Here is a 27740-nt window from a genome sequence, read left to right as displayed (position 1 = left end):
GCCCTGGCCAGTGTGGCTCAGCGGATAGAGCGTCGGCCTGCGGACTGAAGGGTCCCGGGTTCGATTCCCGGTCAAGGGCACCGGCCCGGGTTGCAGGCTCGATCCCCAGTGGGGGGCATGCAGGAGGCAGCCGATCTGTGATTCTCTCTCATCATCGATGTCTCTCTCTCTCTCTCTCTTCCTCTCCCTTCTTCTCTCTGAATTCAACAAAAATATATAAAACAAAAATAAATTTAAGAAATATTTTTTAAAAATGTTTTTAGTCCGGCCGGTGTCGCTCAGTGGTTAGCGTCGCCCTAGGAACCAGGAGGTCAGGGTTCGATTCCCGGTCAAGGGCACGTGCCCCGGTTGCGGTCTCCATCCCCAGTCGGGGGGCGTGCAGGAGGCAGCCGGTCCATGGTTCTCTCTCATCATGGATGTTTCTCTCTCTCTCTACCTCTCCTTTCTTCTTTGAAATCAATAAAAAAAAATATATTTTAAAAAATAATAATAAGCCCTAACCAGTTTGGCTCAGCAGATAGAGCATCGGCCTGAGGACTGAAGGGTCCTGGGTTCGATTCCCGGTCAAGGGCACAGGCCCGGGTTGCGGGCTCCATCCCCAGTAGGGGGCGTGCAGGAGGCGGCCGATGCATGATTCTCTCTCATCATGGATGTCTCTCTCTTTCTCTCTCTCTCTCTCTCTCTCTCTCTCCCTCTCCCTTCTTCTCTCTGAATTCAATAAAAATATATAAAACAAAAATAAATTTAAGAAATATTTTTTAAAAATGTTTTTAGTCCGGCCGGTGTCGCTCAGTGGTTAGCGTCGCCCTAGGAACCAGGAGGTCAGGGTTCGATTCCCGGTCAAGGGCACGTGCCCCGGTTGCGGTCTCCATCCCCAGTCGGGGGGCGTGCAGGAGGCAGCCGGTCCATGGTTCTCTCTCATCATGGATGTTTCTCTCTCTCTCTACCTCTCCTTTCTTCTTTGAAATCAATAAAAAAAAATATATTTTAAAAAATAATAATAAGCCCTAACCAGTTTGGCTCAGCAGATAGAGCATCGGCCTGAGGACTGAAGGGTCCTGGGTTCGATTCCCGGTCAAGGGCACAGGCCCGGGTTGCGGGCTCCATCCCCAGTAGGGGGCGTGCAAGAGGCGGCCGATGCATGATTCTCTCTCATCATGGATGTCTCTCTCTTTCTCTCTCTCTCTCTCTCTCTCTCTCTCCCTCTCCCTTCTTCTCTCTGAATTCAATAAAAATATATAAAACAAAAATAAATTTTAAAAATATTTTTAAAATGTTTTTTTTTTGCCCGGCTGGTGTGGCTCAGCGGTTAGCGTCGACCTAGGCGCCAGGAAGTCAGGGTTCGATTCCCGGTCAAGGGCACGTGCCCGGGGTGTGGGCTCCATCGCCAACCAGTAGGGGGCGTGCGGGAGGCGGCCGATCCATGATTCTCTCTCATTAATGTTTCTATCTCTCTCCCTCTCCCTTCCTCTCTGAAATCAATAAAATAAATATATTTAAAATAATAATAATAACGGTGACGAAATGCCGGCCTGTGCCTGCTTGCATTTCTGTGTAAGCCAAGGTCGGGGGACCCTGATGTCCCTTTTTGGGGGGACCATGATTAACCAAACCCCCCCCCCCCCGCCCCTGCATCTTGGCTGCCGGCCCAGCCCCTGCGGCCCAGAATCCTGTCTCGTGGTGGCTGTGTTGAGGTTTCTCACACCTTTTTTTTTTTTCTGTCTTTTGTCTCTTTTTTCTCACCCGACGTGTGAGTCCCACGCCCAGAACGGGGGTGTGGGTGTCTGGGTCTTGCTGGCTCACGGTTTCCGACGCCAAGAAGGAGGGGGGGGGTGAGAGAATGAGGGGGTTGGTTGCTGAATTGAGGTTACTTTCTAGGGTTCGGCTGTGGGGCGATCAGAGGAGCAAAGGATGTCAATTCCTCCAATTAATCTCCGTTCGATAAGCCAAAGACCCGTTCTGGGCTGAGGCCCAGGCTGTCACTCAGCAGTTGCCATGGTGATGCCTGGCTGGGGTGGCTCAGTGGTTGGGCCGGGGTTGCGGGCTCCAACCCCCAGTAGAGGGCGCACAGGAGGCAGCTGATCCATGATTCTCTCTCTCTCTCTCCTCGAGGTTTCGATCTCTCTCTGCCTCTCCCTCTGAAAAAAAAAAAATCAATAAAATTTTTTTAAAAAAGATATATTTTTACTAGAGGCCCAGTGCACGAAATTCGTGCACGGATAGGAGCCGTAGCAGCTGCCGCCTGCAGGCCAATGCCTTCCTTCACTATGTGCCGCCCCCTGGTGGCCAGCGCACATCATAGCAAGCGGTCGAATGCCCGGCCGGTCGAACTCCCAAGGGGACACTTTGCATAGGAGGCTTTTATATATATAGGTTTGATTTCAGAGAGGAAGGGAGAGAGAGAGAGAGAGAGAAACATCCATGAGGAGAGAGAATCATGGACCGGCTGCCTCCTGCACACCCCCTACTGGTTGGGGATGGAGCCCGCAACCCAGGCAGGTGCCCTTGACCGGGAATCGAACCCGGGACCCTTCTGTCTGCAGGCCAACGCTCTATCCACTGAGCCACACCACCCAGGGCTTTAGTATATTTGTTTGTTGATATCAGAGAGGAAGGGAGAGAGAAACATCCACGAGGAGAGAGAATCGTGGACCGGCCGCCTCCTGCACGCCCCCTACTGGGGATCGAGCCCGCAACCCGGGCGTGTGCCCCTGACCAGGAATCGAATCCTGACCTCCTGGTTCGCAGGTCAGTGCTCAACCACTGAGCCGCACCAGCTGGGCTATTTTTCCGTATTTAGGGTCCCCCTTGGGCCATGCAGACTTAACATGGGGGGAGTTCAATTCAGCGTTAAGTGTCTGCCCCCTGGTGGTCAGTGCGCGTCATAGCTGCTGGTCGAACGGTGGCCCAGTCTTTTATATACAGAGAGATTTTTAAAAAAATACATTTTATTGATTATTTTACAGAGAGGAAGGGAGAGGGATAGAGAGTTAGAAACATCGATGAGAGAGAAACATCGATCAGCTGCCTCCTGCACACCCCCCCCCCACTGGGGATGTGCCCGCAACCCAGGTACATGCCCTTGACCAGGAATCGAACCCGGGACCCTTCAGTCCGCAGGCCGGGGCTCTATCCACTGAGCCACACCGGCCAGGGGCTCTTCTGTGTCTGACAAGGACCCTGTCATTGGATGAAGGGCCACCCTGACCCAGGAGGTCCTCATCTCGGACTCTGCCTCCAATCCCAGCTGCAAAGACCCAGTTTCCAAACGAGGTCTCATTCTGCGGAGCCGGAAGCCGGTCCATCTTTGCTGCTGGACACAGACGCTGCAGGGAAGAAATATTGCTATTAATTGATTTGTTAACACCAATGTTTTATTTAAAATAATATGCCTTCAGCCGTGGCCAGTTTGGCTCAGTGGATAGAGCGTCGGCCTGTGGACTGAAGGGTCCCGGGTTCGATTCCCGGTCAAGGGCATGTACCTGAGTTGTGGGCACATCCCCAGTGGGGGGTGTGCAGGAGGCAGCTGATCGATGTTTCTCTCTCATTGATGTTTCTAACTCTCTATCCCTCTCCCTTCCTCTCTGTAAAAAATCAATAAAATATATTTTAAAAAATAAAATAATATGCCTTCAATGTCATTAAAATTTATTTTTCTAATCTCTTAAGTCTAGAAAACCATTCCTTCCTGAAACTAAGGACAATGAAAGGTTAATGATTTATATTTTCCGTCCCTAAACGAAAGTTAAATAGCTTATGTCAAAGTCCTTAAAGGGACCGATAGCAGTAATCCAATTAATGTTAATTCCTGTTAACAACGACGAAGTTAAATAATGAGCTTTTTTTTCAAATTAATTCAAATCAGCTCATTGAAATAAATGAACGTCCGAGAAAACGTAACTGTACTGTACACGCAATTGATCATGAAATATTAAAAATTTTATTGATGGTTCATCTAATTATAACAATCATTTAACACTTAATAAATCCAAAGCAGTCATATGTCTACACAAGAAAATGAGTTTAAATATTCCTCATCATGTTCTACAACGGTGATGGCGAGCCTTTTGAGCTCGGCGTGCCAGCATTTTGAAAAACCCTAACTTAACTCTGGTGCCGTGTCACATAGAGAAATTTTTTGATATTTGCAGCCACAGTAAAACAAAGACTTATATTTTTGACATTTATTTTATGTATTTCAATGCCAATGCTATCATTGCTTGCCAGTCTTCTTCCGAGTCCTAAACAACCCAATCCGGAAGGGGGAGATGCGGGGAGCAGCTCCATCCTTGCTGCTTGACACAGTCGCTGCAGGGAAGAAACATCTGCACAGCCTATGTTCCGAGGGACCTGGTGTCTAGGGCATCCTGTTCTTAATATGTTTGCTCCCCTTTCTTAGCGCTATGTGTTCTAACCAGGGCCACCTCCCCGAGAAAGGTCGTTTCCCCAGGTGGGGATGTCTCCTTGGAGTTAGGGATGAACGGGGCCAGGGAAGGGAATAAATCAGTAAAACCCCATAACTACGTGCCAGGGGGGTAGTTACTCACCGTAACCAGGGAACAATCACACTTAGGCAACATAATCTTTACTCAGGTCATAGAATAGGAAAAGCTCCTTCAATTACTTCCTTAGTTGAGGTCTGGTGCACAGATTCATGCACTGGGGTGGGGGGGTGGGGCCATGGCCTTCGGGGATCGGCCGGCTGTGGGGGGGTACTGGTACCCGGGGTGCAGCTCCTGCCTTGAGTGTAGCAAATACTGATAATATTTACAATTCCCAATGTCGCCGGAATTGCAAATATTATGAGTATTCTCGTCATTTCACAGCTTTCTACCTGTATTCTTGGTGATTGAACACGGCCATAGAGATAGTACGGCTCTATTGACGTGTATTTCAAGTGTTTCTTTTTTTTTTTTTTACAAGTTGGAGTTGTTTTATTACATTTTCATGAGTCAAAATCCTAAGAGGTGCATGTTTTATGGCCATAGAGTAAGTTTGCTTTATAGTTTCTCAGGGAAATAAAACCTATATGGTTTGATCAAGTTCTCAGAATACTGTATCTCCGAAGGGTGAGTCACCTTCAATTGTCTTGGTTGATGCTTCTCAAGTGTTTCTTACACGTTCCTAATCATTTCCTGGGACTATCATTGTGTATTTTAAGAGTCTTCCCACAATTGGACAGCTTTCTTAGCATCTTCAGGATTTAAACTATTTTATCCAAAAAACGCCAACCCATTCAGCCTCGATTGTAAATATAAACAGGACCCTCCTCATTTAAAGGCTTTATACACCCATTCTGAGCCATAGAAACAGGAATTATTCATGTTTAAAAGGGCTTTCTTCTGAAAACGCCAACTGATGTCATCGCGACCGGTCGACCGGTTGTTCTGCCGTTGGGTGACCGGGTTTTTATTATATGGGACAGCTTAACAGTAGAACAATAGCTTAATGACCTTGCAACAGAGACAACAAACCAGCTCTTAGAAGGGAACGCACAGAGAACCCACCTAGACAAGATGAAGATCCGCAGAGCTAGATCGGGATCAGATTTTTAGCAAAAGGCCAGATAAGAGACGATAAACATTAAACAAGGAACCGTAGGAGGTCAGGGGTGGACCACAAACCGATGATGATGTTACTATAGAGGTGTGCTTATGGGATCACATGGTACAAATACAGATGTAACAGGAGAATAATGGAGGTGCTGATCGACTGAACGAGGTGCTAGGTCCTTCATTCTTCTCCGACTCCGTCCACACTTTTGGGAGCCCCTGGACTTCCCCGGGGCTGGACCCCGGCACTGAGGTCCTGGGTGGACGTGGATTTGGGGGGACACTCTTCACCCCCAGTGCCGTTGTGTCTGCTTCCTTCCTTAGCCATGGGAGCGGCGAGCAGGATCCCATCTCCATCCTCAGCTTGGATTTCCAGGGGCGAGGCCGCCTGCCCCCGGAGACACCCTGCCCCCCATCGCGCCCCGATCGCGCCACCAAAGGCCCGTTTTAGCTCTCCATTTGCAGGCTCCAGGGCGGACCTTCTGTCCAAGGACCCCCAACCCAGCACCGTGCGTCCCCCGTGCCTGTCAGTCCCTGGGTTCCGTCCGTGGGCCAGCGCTGGTGCGTGGACGCTGGGAGTCGGGACCGGCTTCAGAGACAGTATGGGGCGCCTTCCCCAGAGCTTGGGGCAGGGGTTTGGGGAGCGCCCTGATTTGGGAGCAGGAGGCGCGGTTCGGACTGGCAGGAGGCGCGGTTCCGATGGGCAGGGGTCCAGGAAGGGAGCTGATTTGGAGCTGGAGGCCTGGTTCCGACTGGCAGGAGGCCGGTTCCGGCGCGCAGGGGTCCAGGAAGGGACGCGATTTGGAGCAAGAGGTGAGGTTCCCAGGCGCAGGGGTCAGCGAAGGTCCAGATGTGCAACAAGAAGCGTGATTTCCGACGCGGGGGGGGGGGGGGGGGGGCGTGGCTCCAACGGGCTGGAGTCCTGGTTCCGACGCGCGCGGGGCGTGGCTTCAATGCATGGGGGGCGTGGCTCCAACCCCCCGGGGGTCCTGGATGCGCCCAGCTTTGCAGCAAGAGGCGCTGCTCCAAACGCGCAGCTGGGGCGCGCGGCTCCCACACGCGCCACCTCCCCGCCTAGTCTGCCCGCCTCGCGAGCGGGCGGGGCCGTCTCCAAAGCGGGTGGCCCTGCAGGCACCCCGTCTCCCCCCCACCCCGCACCCCCAAACCCCCCCCCCGGCTCAGAACACGCTCTCCTGCCTCTGCAGGAAGGGCCGGGCGGCCGCCGCCTGCAGCCCGTCCCCGTGGCAGCTGGACACGGACGGCGCCGACAGCGTCCGGCCGGAGAACACGCTCTCGCGGCGCGTGTCCAAGGCGCCGGGGGACGCGGGCGGCCCCAGGGACGAGGAGCAGGAGGACCCGACATAGCGCCGGAGCCGGAGCTGGAACTCGCGCGAGGCGAAATAGTACACGAAGGGGTCCAGGCAGTTGTTGAGGCAGCTGAGGCAGAGCGTCAGCTTGTAGACGTGGTAGTAGCTGGTGCCCAAAAAGAGCCGGCTCACCATGTGCGCCAGGAGCACGAAGTTGTTGGGCGCGAAGCAGGTGACGAAGGCGAGCAGCACCACGGCGGCCAGGCTCACCGCGCGCCGGCGCTGGCCCTCCTGGCCGTGCGTATCGGGCGTGCGCAACAGGCGCAGGATGGTGGCCGTGTAGCAGGCCACGGTGACCACGAACGGCACCAGAAACAGGACGACGAAGAGGGTGAACAGGAAGATGGCCCACATGGCCACGCTGGGGAGCATGGTGGACTTGAGCACGTCGAAGCAGGTGACGATGCCCAGCTCCTCCACCTTGTAGGTGAGGTCGGTGCGCGCCAGCGGCGAGAGCGCGGCGAGCAGGAGGCACCACATCCCCGCGCACGTGGCCACCGCGTACCGGCGCCGCCGCCAGCGCGCGGACGCCAGCGGGTACACCACGCCCAGGAAGCGGTCCACGCTGATGCAGGTCATGGTGAGGATGGACGAATACATGTTGGCGTAGAAGACCAGCGTGACCACCGTGCACAGGCGCGGCCCGAACACCCAGTGGTGCTTGTTGCAGTGGTAATAGATCTGGAACGGGAGCGCGCTCGCCAGCGCCAAGTCCGTCAAGCTCAGGTTGATCATGAAGATGACGGACGGGGATTTGGGGCCGATATCCCGGCACAGCACCCACAGCGAGAATAAGTTACCGGGGATGCTGACCAAGGCCACGAACGAGTAGACCACGGGGAGGACCACGGCGATGGCTGGGTTTTTCAGCATCAGGATGGTGGCGTTGTCCGGGCGAGAGATGTTGATGTCCATCGTGGCGCGCGCGCCTGTGTGTGCGCGCGCGCGCGCCCTGGCGGAGCGGGTGGGCACCCAGGCGAGGGCGCCCTGCGCAGGGACGATCTGAAAGGCAAAGGGCACAGGAGTGAGAGGCGGCCACAGCCTGGCTGGTGTGGCTCAGTGGGTGGAGGGATGACCTAGGAACCAGGAGGTCATGGGTCGATTCCCGGTCAAGGGCACGTGCCCGGGTGGTGCGCTCTGTCCCCAGTAGGGGGCGTGCAGGAGGCAGCCAGTCCGTGGTTCTCTCTCATTATGGATGCTTCTCTCTCTTCCGCCCTCTCCCTTCTCTGAAATCAATGAAAAAATATATATATATATTTAATATATTTTATTGATTTTTTTACAGAGAGGAAGGGAGAGGGATAGAGAGTCAGAAACATGGATGAGAGAGAAACATGGATCAGCTGCCTCCTGCGCGCCCCCTACTGGGGATGTGCCCGCAACCCAGGCACATGCCCTTGACCGGAATCGAACCCGGGACCCTTGAGTCCACAGGCCGATGCTCTATCCACGGAGCCACACTGGTTAGGGCTGAAAAAATATATTTTTAATAAAATAAAATAAAATGGAAAGTCGTGAACATTAACAGCAGGGGTCGCTGCTAGAGGAAAAGGTGAAGGGAGTCCTGATATAAGGAGACTAGAGGCCCAGTGCACGGATTCGTGCACCAGTAGGGTCCCTCGGCCTGGCCTGCGGGGTCCCCCCCAAGGGGTCCCGGATTGCGAGAGGGCGCAGGCCAGGCCGAGGAACCCACCAGTGCATGATGGGGGCTGGGGAGGGACCGTGGGAGGGCTCCTGGGGGTGTCTGGCTGGTCTCGCTCAGTCCTGATTGGCGGGACCCCAGCAGCAAGCTAACCTATTGGTCGGAGAATCTGCCCCCTGGTGGTCACTGCAGTCATAGCAACTAGTCGGTCAGTCGACTGTCTGCCCCCTGGTGGTCAGTGCACGTCATAGCAACTGGTCGACCAGTCGACCGTCTGCCCCCTGGTGGTCAGTGCACGTCATAGCGACTGGTCGACCAGTCGACTGTCTGCCCCCTGGTGGTCAGTGCACGTCATAGCGACTGGTCGACCAGTCGACTGTCTGCCCCCTGGTGGTCAGTGCACATCATAGCAACTGGTCGACCAGTCGACCGTCTGCCCCCTGCTGGTCAGTGCACATCATAGCGAGCAGTTGAGCGGCCTTAGCATATCATTAGCATATCACGCTCTGATTGGTTGAACGGCCGACCGGTCAACCAGACACTTAGCATATAAGGCTTTTATTATATAGGATTTTTTTTGAAAATACTTTTCTCTTGATTTCAGAGAGGAAGGGGGATGGAGAGAGAGAGAGAGAAACATCCATGAGGAGAGAGAATCCAGGACCGGCTGCCTCCTGCACGTCCCCCACTGGGGATGGAGCCCGCAACCCGGGCCTGTGCCCTGACCTCCCGGTTCACCGGTCGATGCCTAACCACTGAGCCACTACAGCTGGGCTTTCTGTAATACTTTCAACAATAAAAAAATAAATTGATTCTCAGTGAACACTTTCAAAATCAAGCCAATAACACATTGTGCCCCTCGCCCTTAACCGGTGTGGCTCAGTGGATAGAGCCTCAGCCTACGGACCGAAGGGTCCCGGGTTCGATTCCCGGTCAAGGGCACGTACCTGGGTTGCGGGCACATCCCCAGTAGGGGGCGTGCAGGAGGCAGCCGATCGATGTTTCTCTCTCATCAATGCTTCTAACTCTCTCTCCCTCTCCCTTTCTCTCTGCAAAAAAATCAATAAAATATATATTTAAAAAAACTAAACATTGCCCTTGGCAAAAAAAAAAAAAAAAAAAACCACACAAAAATGCTGATTTCACTTTCACAGACACAGCGCTTGCTGTCTTGACCTGGCGGAGGCTCAGGTGGCGGGATGGAAAGATTATGAAATGAGCCAAGAAAAATACAAAAAAATTTTTTTAAAAAAAACCCCAAACGGTGGTCTCTCGGGTCCCCGAGCAGCTGATCTGCTAGAGACAAGCACTCAAAGGTGACAGGTGGGAAGTTCTGTCTGAAGCTCCTTGCCGATCTGAGAATGGGCTGACGGCTTATCTGCCCACATCTCTCCTCACTTTTATTTTTTCTCCTCTCTCAACGGCTTTATTGCGGGTTCGTTTACATACCAGACGGGGCCCTGGCTCGAAGGGTATACAGTTCGAGTTGTTTTGAATAGAGTATTGTCCCCGAGGTGCAGGCCACGGTCTAATTGCAAAGCCACCGAGCTCACCCCCGCTCCTTGGACCATAAAATTTAATTTCAACGATCGAGATTGTTTTAAAAAAATTGAGAATAAATAAAAATTGAGATTCACGATTCAGAACACCAGCCTTTTTAAAAAAATTGATTTCAGAGAAGAAGGGAGAGGGAGAGAGAGAGAGAGAGAGAGAGAGACATCCACGATGAGAGAGAATCATGGATCGGCTGCCTCCTGCACGCCCCCTATTGGGGATCGAGCCTGCAACCCGGGCCTGTGCCCTTGACCGGGAATCGAACCCGGGACCCTTCAGTCCTCAGTCCGAAGCTCTAGCCACTGAACCAAACAGGCCAGGGCCTAACCATCATTCTAAAAAGATACCCATAGCCATGAACAGTTCCTCCCCATTTCATTCCCCCCCCCCAGATGCTGACAACCTCTAACACACTTTCTATCCATCCATCCATCCATCCATCCATCCATCCATCCATCCATTCGTCATGCATCCGTCTATATCTATCTATCTATCTATCTATCTATCTATCTATCTATCATCTATCTACCTACCTATCTATGTATCCATCCACCTCTGTATCTATCATCCATCCATCCATCCATCCATCCACCCATCCATCCATCATGCATCTATTTATATCATATCATATCTATCTATCTATCTATCTATCTATCTATCTATCTATCATCTATCTATCTATCATTTATGTATCCATCCATCTATCCACCTACCATTCATTCATCCATCCATCCACTGACCCATCCATTGATCCATCCACCATCCATCATCTATCTATCCATCCATCCACCAATCCACCTTCTATCCATCCATCATTCATCCACTGATCCATCCATCATCTATCTATCTATCTATATATCTATCTATACACTAGAGACCCTATCTATCTATATATCTATCCATCCACTGATCCATCCATCCATCATGCATCTATGTATCTATCATTTATGTATCCATCCATCTATCCACCTACCATCCATCCATCCATCCATCCATCATGTATCTATCTATCTATCTATCTATCTATCTATTATCTATCTATCTATCTATCTATCTATCTATCTATCTATCTACCTATCTATCTATCATTTATGTATCATCCATCTATCCACCTACCATTCATTCATTCAGCCATCCACTGACCCATCCATTGATCCATCCACCATCTATCTTCTATCTATCCATCCATCTATCCATGCATCATCCATCCACCTTCTATCCATCCATCATCCATCCACTGATCCATCCGTCATCTATCTATCTATCTATCTATCTATCTATCTATCTATCTATCTATCCATCCATCATCTATCTATCTATCTATCTATCATTTATGTATCCATCCATCTATCCACCTACCATTCATTCATTCATTCATCCATCCATCCATCCATCCTTCCATCCATCCCCCATCCATCTATCATCTATCTATCCATCCACTGATCCATCCATCCATCCATCCATCCATCCACTGATCCATCCATCCATCCATCCTTCCATCCATCCCCCATCCATCTATCATCTATCTATCCATCCACTGATCCATCCATCCATCCATCCATCCATCCATCCACTGATCCATCCATCCATCCATCCATCCTTCCATCCATCCCCCATCCATCTATCATCTATCTATCCATCCACTGATCCATCCATCCATCCATCCATCCATCTCTATCTCTCTCTGTCTCCATCTATCTTAGTGCTTAACAACCAGGGATAATTCTGTCCTCCAATATCACACTGTCCTCACTCCAGGATATATTTTTATTGCTCTCTAGAGAGAGAGAAAAGGAGAGAGAGAGAGAGAGAGAGAGAGAGAGAAACATCGATCGGCCGCCTTCCTTATGGACCATGACAGACATCGAGCCCACAACCCGGGCATGTGCCCTGAACCGGGAATCCAACCTTCATCTCCTGGCTCCTAGGCCGACGCTAACCACTGAGCGACACCTGCCCAGCACCATCTCCTGCCCCTGACGTGCCCCTGGGTGCCCGGCGCACCTGCCCGGCTCTCGCCCGCCCTCGGCATTTCCTGTCTTGTTGGACACCAGGCACCTACCCCTCCACCCTCACGTCTCCAGGCGAACACGATGTTCTACTGATTTCAAAGTCAACTCACAGGCAGCGACGCCCAAGGGCGGACGGAGAGCGAAGATGAGGGGGGGCAGGGGTGGGGGGACAGGGCATGGGCCCATCTGCCTTCTGGGCAGAGCCCGCAGCCCACAGGACACCACAGGGCGAGACGCCCCCCCCCTCCCTCCCCGCCAACCACAGACACATAAGACCTGTCTACCCTGTGCATTAGCCTGTGGATTGCACAACCCAAGCTGAGGGGGACCGACGTGTGATTTGCATGTTGGGCCGTGTCTCCGGGGCCGGTACCGTTTGATCTGTGGCTCCTGCGAGAGAGCAGCCTCCCCCCCCCGGCCCCCCAAAGAGACAGCAGCCCCTCTCCCCCCAAAATATAGCAGCCCCTGCCTCTCTCTTGCCTTCCTCTCTCTCTCTCCTTTTTTTTTTCTATGTCATGGCAGCACGTTTAATGAAAATTATTCTATTTAAAAAATACTTTTATGGCCCTGGCCGGTGTGGCTCAGTGGATAGAGCGTCGGCCTGCGGACTGGAGGGTCCCGGGTTCGATTCCGGCCAAGGGCATGGACCTGGGTTGCGGGCACATCCCCAGTAGGGGGCGTGCAGGAGGCAGCTGATCGATGTTTCTCATCCATGTTTCTCTCCGTCTTTCCCTCTCTCTTCCACTCTTTCTAAAAATCAATGGAAAAAAAATACTTGTTTTTAAAAATATATATATTTTCATTGATTTCAGAGAGGAAGGGAGAGGGAGAGGGAGATAGAAACATCCATGAGGAGAGAGAATCATGGATTGGCTGCCTCCTGCACGCCCCCCACTGGTGATCGAGCCCACAACCCGGGCCTGTGCCCTTGACTGGAATCGAACCCGGGACCCTTCAGTCCACAGGCCGACGCTCTATCCACTGAGCCACACCGGCCAAGGCGAGTGTTGCTTTCTGTCTGCAAGGCCCCGGCTGTTTTCTGGGTTTGACTGCCTCCCCCGGCCCCCCAAACCCCCCCCCCAAACACACACACAGCTCACACCGTCCCGCTCAGCCCTGGCATGTGAGTTGCAGGTGCACAAGGGGCCTCCTCCAGGCGTGCGAGGCAGGAAGCCACTCGGGCGGATGCGTTTATCTCCGTGAGCCAAGCTGCAGGGACGGGGCAAACCCCCACCAAACAGGGGGTGGGGGGGGCAGACGGAGGGGGGCCTGTGGGGGAGATGGGACTTTGCAAGGAGCGCATTCTGTGGGGTTCAGGCACTTGGACCAGGGGCGAGACGGGACGCCAGCAGGGCTCAGAGTTGGAGAGATTTGGTTAACAGATTGGGGGGGTGGAAGGGGGAGGGGAGGGGAGACAGGGGGAGAGAGAGAGAGAGAAAGAGAGAGAGAGAGAGAGAGAGAGAGAGAGAGAGAGACATAGATGCATAAGTCAATAGAAAGACAGACAGATAAATACACGATAGATAGATAGATAGATAGATAGATAGATAGATAGATAATGATAGATAGATAGATAGATAGATAGATAGATATAGAAGATAGGTAGATAGATAGATACATAGATACATAGATACATAGATATAGAAGATAGATACATGGATAGATATAGAAGATAGATACATGGATAGATAGATAGATATAGAAGATGGATAGATATAGAAGATAGATAGATGATAGATAGATAGATAGATAGATAGATAGATTTAGAAGATAGATACATGGATAGATAGAAATAAAAGATAGATACATGGATAGATAGATAGATAGATAGATAGATATAGAAGATAGATACATGGATAGATAGATAGATAGATAGATAGATAAATAGATAGATAGATATAGAAGATAGATAGATAGATAGATAGATAGATAGATAGATAGATAGATAGATAGATATAGAAGATAGATACATAAATAGATAGATAGATAGATAGATAGATAGATAGATAGATAGATAGATAGATATAGAAGATAGATAGATGATAGATAGATAGATAGATAGATAGATAGATATGAAGAAGGAAAGAATGGATGAATAGATAGGTAAGATACAGATAGAAATGAGAGAAGTTAGATGGAAAGATAGATAAACAGATAAACACATGATAAATATAGAAAGAAATGATAGGAGATAGATGATAGAAATGACCCTATGTAATAAAAGGCTAATATGCAAATTGTTCCCTCCACGGAGAGTTCGACCGGGAGTTTGACCAGGGGGCGGGCCGGCCGGCCAGACAACCGCCTGCGGCCCCTCCCACCTGCCATCCTGGCCTGATTGGGGCGGGCTGGCCAGACCCCACCCGTACACGGATTTGTGCACCGGGCCTCTAGTAGACAGATAAATGCATGATAGATAGGTGATAGATAGACAGATGATAGGTAGAGATAGATAGATATAGATGATAGCTAGATAATAGATAGATGATGGATAAATAGATGACAGATAAGTAATAGAGATAGAAAGACAAATAGATAGATGAGATAGATAGATAGATAGATAGATAGATAGATAGATAGATGATAGAGATAGATGATGATGATGATGAAGATAGATAGATATAGATGATAGATAAATAGATGATAGACAGATAAGATAGATAGATATTTAGATAGATAGATAGATAGATAGATAGATAGATAGATATAGAAAATAGATAGATATTTAGATAGATAGATAGATAGATAGATAGATGAGAGATAGATAGATAGATAGATAAATAGATAGATAGATAGATAGATAGATGATAGAGATAGATGATGATGATGATGAAGATAGATAGATATAGATGATAGATAAATAGATGATAGACAGATAGGATAGATAGATATTTAGATAGATATATAGATAGATAGATAGATAGATAGATAGATAGATAGATATAGAAAATAGATAGATATTTAGATAGATAGATAGATAGATAGATAGATAAATAGACAGATAGATGAGAGATAGATAGATAGATAGATAAATAGATAGATAGATAGATAGATCGATAGATAGATAGATAGATAGATAGAAAGATAGATAGATGACAGGTATAGTTAGATGCACGATGGATAGATACACAGACAGACGGACAGATAAGACACATGGATGCATAGACAGATGATAGATGACAGATAGGATGGATGGACAGATGACAGACGGCCTAGACAGAAGAAAGGAGCAATTAACCTGCCCTCACCAGTGTGGCCTAGAGGTCACGGTTCGATTCCCGCTCAAGGGCACAGGCCCGGGTTGTGGGCTCCATCCCCAGTAGGGGGCGTGCAAGAGGCAGCCGGTCCATGATTCTCTCTCATCATCTCTCTCTTTCTCTCTCTCTCTCTCTCTCTCTCTCTCTCTCTCTCTCTCTCTCCCTCTCTGAAATCCATACAAATATACATTTTTTTTTTAAAAAAAGGAAACATCCATGATGACCGAGAACCATGGATCAGCTGCCTCCCGCACGCCCCCTACTGGGGACCGAGCCCACATCCCCAGGAATCGAACCCTGACCTCCTGGTTCCGAGGTCGACGCTCAACCACTGAGCCACACCAGCTATGGCTAAATGGTGTCTTTACGAGGCACCCACGTGCCTCACCCCCAAGGGACCCTGGCCTGGGGGGGCCCCCCGTCTTCCCCTGACTTACAGTTGGGGTCCTGGGTGGAGCTGGTGAGAGCCGGGCAGCAGGGACCAGAGGGGGTGCAGCCTTTGGACAGAGCTGCCGACAACAAAGGAGCCGAGACAGCCAGCTCCCAGGTCTCCTGAGGACCCCCCCCCTCCGTCTGCCCCCTAATCGCACATGCGAACCCCACGGTCCCCAACCCTCCAGGGACCCCGTGGGTGCCTGGTAACGGCAAACTGTCATCCGTAGGTTGAGTTACAAAACCCAGAACCGCAATGGATGAGGGACAAGTTCCTCTTTTTCTTTTTTGTATTTTTTTTAATTGTCTAAAGTTTTAAATACTCCTCTTTTTTTTCCCCCAATGGATCCCCCCACCGCCACCAACTTCCCCTTTTTCAAGATGGGTCCCCTGGGGCCACAGACGGTCACGGAGGGCGCACGTGTTTTCAAAAGAAATTCTTTTCTTTTTTCTAAAAAAAAAAAAATATTTTTTTTATTGATTTGAGAAGGGGGGGAGAGGGAGAGGGAGAGAGAAACATCCATGATGAGAGAGAATCATGCATCGGCCGCCTCCTGCACGCCCCCTACTGGGGATCGAGCCTGCAACCCGGGCATGTGCCCTTGACCGGGAATCGAACCCGGGACCCTTCAGTCCACAGGCCGACGCTCTAGCCACTGAGCCAAACAGGCGAGGGCTTAAAATACATTCTTTTAAAAGATGTTATTTTTTTAAAATCCTATATTATAAAAGGCTAATATGCAAATCGACCGAATGGCTGAACGACCAGTCGCTATGACGTGCACTGACCACCAGGGGGCAGACAGTCAATTGGTCGACCAGTCACTATGACGTGCACTGACCACCAGGGGGCAGACGCTCTGACCAGTAGGTGAGCTTGCTGCTGGGGTCCGGCCGATCGGGACTGAGCGAGACGGGCCGGACACGCCCTGGAGCCCTCCCTCCCGCGGTCCCTCCCCGGCCGGCCAACCTCCCCCAGTCCCTCCCCGGCCCCGATCATGCACCCGTGGGGTCCCTCGGCCTGGCCTGCGCCCCATTGCCATCCGGGACCCCTCGGGGGATGTCGGGGAGCTGGTTCCGGCCCGATCCCCGCAGGCCAGGCCGAGGGACCCCACTGGTGCACGAATTCATGCACTGGGCATCTAGTAATAAAAATAACAGACATTATTAAAACATGAATTTCAAATATATATATAATTTCCTGAGGGTTAGTTTAGGATGACACGGTGTAATGAATTTTTTAAAATATATTTTATTGATTTTTTTTTGACAGAGAGGAAGGGAGAGGGATAGAGAGTCAGAAACATCGATGATGAGAGAGAAACATCGATCAGCTGCCTCCTGCACACCCCCCACTGGGGATGTGCCCGCAACCCAGGTCCATGCCCTCGAGCGGGAATCGAACCTGGGACCCTTCAGCCCGCAGGCCGACGCTCTATCTACTGAGCCACACCGGTTCGGCCGGTGTAATGAATTTTAAGCATTCCTTTCTATGGCTATCTTTAATATTTGTTTATTTATTTTTTTTTTAGTTTTCCTTTAAAAAATATCTGTTCAATTTTTTTTTTCCTAGTCTTTTCATTCTCTTTATCTGGGTTAATATTTTTATTTCTTTTTTTAATGTGAATATTTTTTTGAAAAAAACAGGGACTTCTTTTTAAATATATATATATATTTATATATATATATATATATATATATATATATATATATATATATATATATATTATTGATTTCAGAGAGGAAGGGAGAAGGAGAGAAAGAGAGAAACATCCATGAGGAGAGAGAATCATGGACCGGCTGCCTCCTGCACGCCTCCCCCTGGGGATGGAGCCCACAACCCGGGCACGTGCCCTTGACCGGGAATCGAACCCGGGACCCTTCAGTCCGCAGGCCGGCGCTCTATCCACTGACCCACACCAGCCAGGGCCCCCGTGACATTTGAGGACTGGCCCGGGCAGGGGCGGCTGACTCTCAGCTGTGGCCGCCAGCTGCCCGGGATTCGTGGGGACTGGGGACTTCCGAGGAGAAGGGACTTTCGGGGCTAAATCCAGAAAGTCCCTCGCTGTCGGGAGAGCCGGTCACCCGCCCGCCTGGGTGACAAGGAGGGAAGTGTTCCTGGCGTCGCCCCTGGAACTGTGTCCAGTGGACAGTGGGGATTTTCAACCCTGACCTTTTCATGTTTGCTTTTTCATTACAGACTTTAAAATATATATAGAGATAGATAGAGATAGATAGATAGATATAGATATAGATACAGATATAGATGATATAGATATAGATAGATAGATAGATAGATATAGATATAGATAATGATATAGATATAGATATAGATATAGATTTAGATATAGATATAGATATAGATGATATAGATATAGATATAGATATAGATATAGATATAGATATAGATATAGTATAGATATGGATATGGATATGGGGTTAGGGGCGATCAGGCAGGCAGACAAGTAGTTAGGGGTGATCAGGCAGGCAGAGTGGTTAGGGGTGATCAGGCAGGCAGAGTGGTTAGGGGCGATCAGGCAGGCAGACAAGTAGTTAGGGGTGATCAGGCAGGCAGAGTGGTTAGGGGCAATCAGGCAGGCAGAGTGGTTAGGGGCGATCAGGCAGGCAGAGTGGTTAGGGGTGATCAGGCAGGCAGGCGAGTGGTTAGGGGTGATCAGGCAGGCAGAGTGGTTAGGGGCGATCAGGCAGGCAGAGTGGTTAGGGGCGATCAGGCAGGCAGACAAGTGGTTAGGGGTGATCAGGCAGGCAGAGTGGTTAGGGGCGATCAGGCAGGCAGACAAGTAGTTAGGGGTGATCAGGCAGGCAGAGTGGTTAGGGGTGATCAGGCAGGCAGAGTGGTTAGGGGCGATCAGGCAGGCAGACAAGTAGTTAGGGGTGATCAGGCAGGCAGAGTGGTTAGGGGCGATCAGGCAGGCAGAGTGGTTAGGGGCGATCAGGCAGGCAGAGTGGTTAGGGGCGATCAGGCAGGCAGAGTGGTTAGGAGCCAGCCGTCCTGGATTGTGAGAGGGATGTCGGACATTCCCCGAGGGGTCCCGGATTGGGAGAGGATGCAGGCTGGGCTGAGGGACCCCCCCCCCTCTGTGCACGGATTTCCTGCACCGGGCCTCTAATATATATATTGATTTCAGAGAGAAAGGGAGAGAAACATCCATGAGGAGAGAGAATCAGGGATCGGCCGCCTCCTCCACGCCCCCGACTGGGCATGGAGCCTGCAACCCGGGCATGTGCCCTTGACCGGGAATCGAACCCGGGACCTCCTGGCTCCTAGGTCCATGCTCAACCACTGAGCCACCCCACCTGGGCTTCGTCTACCCTCTTGTTCCCGGATTCGTGTCCCAGCATCCCTTGCAGCTACGTGGGGCTGTTTTGTTTGCGAGCTTTGTAACCATCGCAGCCAGGAGAACAAAAACAGGTGTGTGTGTGCATTCAAACGTAGACACCTGTTTCGGTTCCGTAACCACCTGGTTCCTTCCGATTCAATGGTCACTGGGACCAAGACGGATCTGAGGAGCCCTGGCTGGTGTGGCTCAGTGGATAGAGCGTCGCCCTGCAGACTGAAGGGTCCCGAGTTCTATTCCTGGTCAACGGCACGGACCTCGGTGGCAGGCTCCTCCCCGGACCGGGCCCTGGTCGGGACGCGTGCAGGAGGCAACCCATCGAGGTGTCTCTCTCACATCGATGTTTCTCTCTGTCTTTCTCTTGATCTTCTAAAAATCAATGGAGAGGATTAACAAACAAATAAACAATAAAACACAGATGGATCTGAGGGCCTTAAATTCAATAGACACCTGGCTACACAGTCATTGAACATAAAAGTAAAAAATAAAATTATTGCCCGGCCGGCGTGGCTCAATGGTTGAGCGTCCACCTAGGAGACAGGAGGTCAGGGATCGATACCCGGACAAGGGCACAGGCCCGGGTTGGGGGCTCGATCCCCAGTGGGGGGCCTGCAGGAGGCGGCCGGTCCATGATTCTCTCTCATCATGGATGCTTCTATCTCTCTCTTCCACTCTGAAACCAATAATATATACATATACCATAACCTATATAATAAAGAGCTAATATGCAAATGGTCATCATGCCCTCGCGCCCTCGTGTCCTTGCTGCAGGCCTTGACGGGGGTGGGGCCGGCCGGGTCTGGGTCTCCCGCGATTTCGAGGCGCACACGGGTGGGCGGGAACTTGACCCTGGGCCGCGCATCGCGCCCCAGACTCTGACAGGAGGGAGATTTTCATGTACATTTTACTAATTTCCTTTCATCTCTGACACTTCTATGATAGAGAAAGGTCAAATAGCCATATTAACATATTTCTTCTAAGTTAATCCCCTTTTAATGTGCACGGATTTTGTGCACCGGGCCACTAGTGTATATATATATATATATATATATATATACAAACTTCCTGTTAAAATAAAAATGAAAAAAAGTTATTGAACAATAATTCCCGAAAGAGGTTAGCTTAGGAATTGAATCATCATAGAGCTCAGGCCCCTAAGCGTCAGCCCCCCTCCCCTCACCCACCCCCTCGCCGGCTATCAACACAGCTCCCCAGAGGGGCACACACGAGCCTCTAGGTTTGGGGAACCTGGGCTGAATATTAAAAAGGTGAATGTTCCCCGTTTTGGGGGGACCCTGGGGAGACGGGGCCGCAGTAAGATTTTCTCTGGGGGTGGGGTTGTTTTTTGCTCCTGTCGGCCCAACGTTCGAGCGGTTCCTTAAACTTGATTTGAACGGCAAAGGACAAAAATGTACATTAAAAAAATGTTGGCCCTGACTGGTTTGGCTCGTGGATAGAGCGTCAGCCTGCGGACTGAAGGGTCCCGGGTTCGATTCCTGGTCAAGGGCACATGCCTGGGTTTCGGGCTCAATCCCCAATAGGGGGCGTGCAGGAGGCAGCTGATCAATGATTCTCTCTCATCATGGATGTTTCTACCTCCCCCTGCCTCTCCCTTCCTCTCTGAAATCAATCCTATATAATAAAAGCCTACTATGCTAAGTGTCCGGTCGTCCGGTTGGCCGTGCAACCAATCAAAGTGTAATATGCTAATGATATGCTAAGGCCGCTCAACCGCTCGCTATGACGTGCACTGACCACCAGGGGGCAGACAGTTGACTGGTTGACCAGTCGCTATGACGTGCACTGACCACCAGGGGGCAGACAGTTGACTGGTTGACCAGTCGCTATGACGTGCACTGACCACCAGGGGGCAGACAGTTGACTGGTTGACCAGTCGCTATGACGTGCACTGACCACCAGGGGGCAGACGCTCTGACTGGTAGGTCAGTTTGCTGCTGGGGGCCAGGCGATCGGGACTGAGCGAGACAGGCCGGACACGCCCTGGAGCCCTCCCCCCCGCGGTCCCTCCCCGGCTGGCCAACCTCCCGCATCCCTCCCCGGCCCTGATCGTGCACCAGTGGGGTCCCTCGGACTGGCCTGCGCCCTCTCGCAATCCAGGACCCCTTGGGGGATGTCAGAGAGCCGGTTCCGGCCCGATCCTGCAGGCCAGGCCGAGGGACCCCACTGGTGCACGAATTCTTGCACCGGGCCTCTAGTAAAAATATATTAAGAAAAAATGCACACACATAAGGGCCTGGAGCAGGACCCACCCATTGTCTGGATTGCTAAACTGAGGCTCAAGGGTCTGAGAACCCCCCTGATTCGGAGCCAGCAGAAGGTCCCCAGTGGCCCAGCTGGACCCCCCGCTTGTCATGGGCGGTGCTACTATTCCACGCCACCTCAGTCCACGGTTCGAGGCCCTGTGGAGGTTGAAACGGACAGGAACCCACTCATATTAGGAAAGCGTTCCCAGGACCACGAGGGGGAGAGAAAGTACCTCTTGTTCTTGTTCGAGCGAAGAGGAAATTGAGGTTGACTCGTGAGGTCACAGTGTGGCCATGGCCACCCACACAGACACGGCTGGTGATGGTTGGGACCCATATGTCGGAGGGCAAAGGCACGCCAGGATCCTCTCTCTCTTGTGGTCCTGACCTCCCACCTCCTGACCTCACCCAGGACCACAGGGCGTGTGGGCGCTGATTCTGCGCCATCATGGAGCCCCCAGACAGACACGCTGTGGGTTTTGGGGAAGAGCCAAGGGCTGGCCCGGCCGGCGTGGCTCAGTGGTTGAGCGTCGACCTATGAACCAGGAGGTCAGGGTTCGATTCCCAGTCAAGGGCACATGTCCGGGTTGCGGGCTCCATCCCCAGTAGGGGGCGTGCAGGAGGCAGCCGGTCCATGATTCTCTCTCATCATGGATGTTTCTCTCTCTCTCTCCCTCTCCCTTTCTCTCTGAAATCAATTATATATATATATATATATATATATATATATATATATATATATATATATAGCCTCTTTGGCTCAGTGGATAGAGCATCGGCCTGTGGACTGAAGGGTCCCGGGTTCGATTCTATACATATAGATTCTATTTCTATTTCTATTTCTATTTCTATTTCTATTTCTATTTCTATTTCTATTTCTATTTCTTTCTCCCTCTCCCTTCTTCTCTGAAATCAATAAAAACAATTTAAAATATATATATATTTAAAAACAAACAAACCAAGGGCTGGTGTAGGTGGATCGGATCTAACACACCCCACATTGATTTTTCTGGTCAATATTCTTGGGAGTTTCCCAAAATGACAAGACATCCCCGGGTTCCTCAAAGCTCTGGGTGGTCGGCCAATGAGCTGCAGCCAAAGCCGTCCAACCAGGCTGAGGAATAGCCAAGGTATGTCAATGATCGGGGCCTCCCAGGAACGCTCGGCAATATCTGGAGTCCTTTTGGGTTGTCGCAACCGGGAAGGGGTGCCGCTGCCAATCTGCGAGTGGAGATCGGGGAGTCTGCTCAACACCCTACAGGGCACAGGGCACCCCCACATCAGACAGTCACCCAGCCCCAGATGTCAGTCCGGCTGAGGCTGAGAAACCAAGTTAAACACGAGAGAGTCTCTCATCTTTGTCTGTCTCTTTCTTTCTCTCATCTATCCACACTGAGTGGCCAGACTATGATGACCGGCCAGATTATGATGACCACCCCATCGGTACAATGAGGTGAATTAGTTACGCAAATAATAATAATAGTAATAAAACCTTGAGAGTATTTGCTGAGGAAGTTTCCAATATTCAGTATTTTTGGACGTGTCTGTGAAGGACTGATGGGGTGGCCATCCTACTGTGGCCGGGCATAGTCATCTGGCCACTCAGGGTATGATCTAACTATGGAAGTATGTACCCAGGTATGAATCTCTGCATCCAACCATCTATTCATGTACATATCCATCCACCTATAGGGTGTCCCAAAATTCACGCAAGACTTGAATTTGGCGTGAGCATTAACAACAACAACAAAAAAGAATAAAAGCCTGATTTTACTAGGTTGATCGAATCAGATTCTAATATCTGTTGCCCTTGGATGTCAATCCCTTCGATTGGATAAGCATCATCAAGTACCAATGACGGCCCAGGAGCAGGGACAAGGAAGACCCATGAAGACCGCGGCTTGGCATCTGTGCCAGCAAAGCCGGGGAGGCCATGGACCCCGATGTCCTGTTCCACACATAACCCTAGACTGTGTCCTTTATGAATCAATAAAAAATTTACACTTTTTCATGATAAATCTGTATTTTCTATCAAAATTACTTCTTGCGTGAATTTTGGGACACCCTTTATTACCTATCATCCATCTATCCATCCATCATCTTTCTTTTAAATATATATATATATATATATTGATTGATTTCAGAGAGGAAGGGAGAGGGATATAGAGAGAGAAACATCCATGTTGAGAGAGAATCATGGATCGGCTGCCTCCTGCACGTCCCCTCCTGACCGGGAATCGAACCGTGACCTCCTGGTTCCTAGGTCTACGCTCAACCACTGAGCCACACCAGCCGGGAGAACTTGGTATTAATCAATACAGAGCCGCCAGCTTGTGTGGAACCGGGGTAGACGGCAGGGCATCTCATTCTGGGACCCGTGTGAACCCGGAAATCCAGTCCACCAGGTCGTCTCTGGCTGCACCCGGGGGTGGGGGGGGGGGTGCCTCATGTGCACCAGCCTGGCCCTTCTGTCTCTCTCATTTGCATGGATTGTTTAGAAATGGCAACAGCAGATGGGCCGTGTCTATTTAGAAGGATGTCACGCCTGATAGACGAGCACCTTGCAATGTGTTTTTTTTTTTTTTAAATATATATATATATTTTTATTGATTACAGAGAGGAAGGGGGAAGGAGAGAGAGAGAGAGAGAAACATCCATGATGAGAGAGAGAGAATCATGGATCGGCCGCCTCCTGCACGCCCCTTATTGGGCATTGAGCCCGCAACCCGGGCATGTGCCCTGACGGGGAATCGAACCCGGGACCCTTCGGCCTGCAGGCCGATGCTCGTCCATTAGACTAGGGCTCCCCTCTCTAGGTTTTTAAGGTTGAGACACGACTCGCCATTTTGGAATGAATGCTTGAGTGGCGTAGGATGCATCCGTCCTAGTGTGCAACCATGTGTTCTAGAACGTTCCATGTCCCCCACACAAATGGATATTTCGCTTTAACCGGTTGTCAGATAGGTCGCTCGGAATCCTCATGCGTGGACTAATCATCGTCATCATCATCATCATAATGGCGTCCTAGCCAGTTTGGCTCAGTGGATAGAGCATCGGCTTGTGGACTGAAGGGCCCTGAGCTCAATTCTGGTCAAGAGTTCTTACCCACTCATCCACCCACCCATCCATCCATCCATCCATCCATCCACCCATCCATCTATATACCCATCTATTCACCCATCCACTCATATATCTATCCATCCATTCACACATATATCCATCCATCCATCCATCCATCCACCCATCCATCTATATACCCATCTATTCACCCATCCACTCATATATCTATCCATCCATTCACACATATATCCATCCATCCATCCATCCATCCATCCATCCATCCATCCACCCATCCATCCACTCATATAACTATCCATCCATTCACCCGTATATCCATCCATCCATCTATTCATTCACCCATATACCCATCCATCCATGTACCCATGCACCCATGCACCCATCCATCCATATACCCATCTATTCATCCATCCACTCATATATCTATCCATCCATTCACCCATATATCCATCATCCATCCATCCATCCATCCATCCATCCATCCATCCATCCATCTATCCATCCATCCACCCATCCATCCATCAATATACCCATCTATTCATCCATCCATTCATATATCTATCCATCCATTCACTCATATATCCATCCATCATTCATCCATCCATCCATCCATCCATCCATCCATCCATCCATCCATCTATCCATCCACCCACCCATCCATCCACCCATATACCCATTTATTCATCCATCCACTTATATATCTATCCATCCATTCACTGATATAGCCATCCATCCATCCATCCATCCACCCACCCATCCATCCCCAGTAGGAGGCGTGCAGGAGGCAGTGGATCAATGGTTGCTTCTATGAGTTTTATGAGTTAAGCACTAAGAACGAGTTATCATTCAGAGTTTGGAATATATCTCCAACAAGAACACCATTTATCAGACTTGTTCCACCAGCATCGAACCGATGCATCTTATTCAACCGTCAAAACTCCCCCCAGGGATTAAAAATGGTGGCAGAGTAGAGGATGCTTCATGGACATGCTCCCAGGAACAGGCTGGAATTGCAACTGAAATTATTATAAATTGAAAGTGGAGGGTCCAGATGTAAGCCCCACCCAGTTGTCCATCAACTCTGCTTATTGAATGCTGCGAGGATGGTGAATCTATTCCTGTTACTCTCCAGAGGCAAATGCAGATGAAAAAGTTGCGAGATTTACCATGAATGACCAGAACGATCCCTTCGCACAGTAGGCCCTCGGTTAAAATTTGTTGAATGAATGAATGACTTAGTGAAAAAGTCGTGTATGTGGCCAGAAATCAGGACCTCTGCTTTCTAAAAATGAGGTCTCTCTCTCTTCATTTTAAACTTAAAAAGTCACTTCATCATCCTGGGACATATTTTATGTTCTGAAAAACATGATGGAATCAGACTAGATGATCTTCCCAGTTGAAATATGCAATTATTCCTCCCAATATTTTGAAACTTTCACAAGAGTATGCACAGTAAATATCTCGTACCTTCTCCACAGCACCTAGCACACTGCTCAGTATGCAGGAGGATTTGATAAATACTTATAAAGTCAGAATCATGATCCTCCATAGTCAATCTAAACCAATTTTTTAAAAATATATTTTATTGATTTTTTACAGAGAGGAAGGGAGAGGGATAGAGAGTTAGAAACATCGATGAGAGAGAAACACCGATCAGTTGCCATATACCCATCCATCCATCCATCCATCCATCCACTCATATATCTATCCATCCATTCACTCATATATCCATCCATCATTCATTCATTCATCCATCCATCCATCCATCCAACCATCCATCCATCCATTTACCCATGTACCCATCTATCCATCCATCCATCCACCCATCCATCCATCCATATACCCATCTATTCATCCATCCACTCATATATCTATCCATCCATTCACTCATTATCCATCCATCATTCATTCATTCATCCATCCATCCATCCATCCATCCATCCATCCATCCATTTACCCATGTACCCATCTATCCATCCATCCATCCATCCATTTACCCATCTATTCATCCATCCACTCATATATCTATCCATCCATTCACTCATATATCCATCCATCATTCATTCATTCATCCATCCATCTATCCATCCATCCATCCATCCATCCACCCATCCATCCATCCATATACCCATCTATTCATCCATCCACTCATATATCTATCCATCCATTCACCCATATATCCATCCATCATTCATTCATTCATTCATCCATCCACCCATCCATCCATCATTCATTCATTCATCCATCCATCCACCCATCCATCCATCCATCCAACCACCCATCCATCCATTTACCCATGCACCCATCTATCCATCCATCCATCCATCCATCCATCCATCCATCCATCCACCCATCCATCCATCCATCCAACCATCCATCCATCCATTTACCCATGTACCTATCTATCCATCCGTCCATCCATCCATCCACCCATCCATCCATCCATCCATCCATCCATCCATCCATCCATCCATATACCCATCTATTCATCCATCCACTCATATATCTATCCATCCATTCACCCATATATCCATCCATCATTCATTCATTCATTCATCCATCCACCCATCCATCCATCATTCATTCATTCATCCATCCATCCACCCATCCATCCATCCATCCAACCATCCATCCATCCATTTACCCATGCACCCATCTATCCATCCATCCATCCATCCATCCATCCATCCATCCATCCACCCATCCATCCATCCATCCAACCATCCATCCATCCATTTACCCATGTACCTATCTATCCATCCATCCATCCATCCATCCACCCACCCATCCATCCATCCATCCATCCATCCATCCACATACCCATCTATTCACCCATCCATTCATATATCTATCCATCCACGTACCACAACCCAGGTACATGCCCTTGACAGGAATCAAACCCGGGACCCTTTAGTCCGAAGGCTGACGCTCTACCCACTGAGCCACACCGGTCAGGGCCCAATTTTTTTTTTAAAGCACAACCAATGGACACCAAACTCTTCCATGAGACATGCCTCATCTCTGCAAATGAGAAGTGAAAGAAAAGTAGGAGAAACCCCTGAAAACCTTTTGGAATAGTTTCATTTCAAAACCGTTAAAACATTTATGAGTTGAAATCCTAGCCTCCAGTTGACCATCGAGTAATTTAATTTATGCAAATAAAAACTTGAAGGCATGCAGAGTATAACTGCAGCTCTATCTTAAAAAAACAACAACCAACAAC

General features: G+C 49.7%; 2 protein-coding genes across 2 annotated transcripts in view; both read right to left on the bottom strand.

Annotated features, from left to right (window-relative positions):
* Positions 1-2398: 2398 nt before the first annotated feature.
* The window catches only part of ZBED1 (zinc finger BED-type containing 1), a 126623-nt gene continuing 101281 nt past the window's right edge, over positions 2399-27740 (bottom strand). Inside the window, exon 3 of the transcript XR_011469635.1 lies at positions 2399-2450. The gene's annotated coding sequence lies outside the window, so the exon portion shown is untranslated. The remainder of the gene's footprint in view (positions 2451-27740) is intronic.
* On the bottom strand, positions 6731-7834 carry P2RY8 (P2Y receptor family member 8). Its single transcript, XM_070402707.1, has one exon. It carries the CDS (start codon positions 7832-7834, stop codon positions 6731-6733), a length of 1104 nt encoding a protein of 367 aa, XP_070258808.1.

Source organism: Myotis yumanensis, unplaced genomic scaffold (assembly GCF_028538775.1).
Source record: "Myotis yumanensis isolate MYYU_CA2020_CCGP unplaced genomic scaffold, mMyoYum1.0.hap1 SCAF_24, whole genome shotgun sequence".
NCBI classification, from domain to species: Eukaryota; Metazoa; Chordata; class Mammalia; order Chiroptera; family Vespertilionidae; genus Myotis; species Myotis yumanensis.
This window is presented reverse-complemented; position numbering and strand designations above follow the sequence as displayed.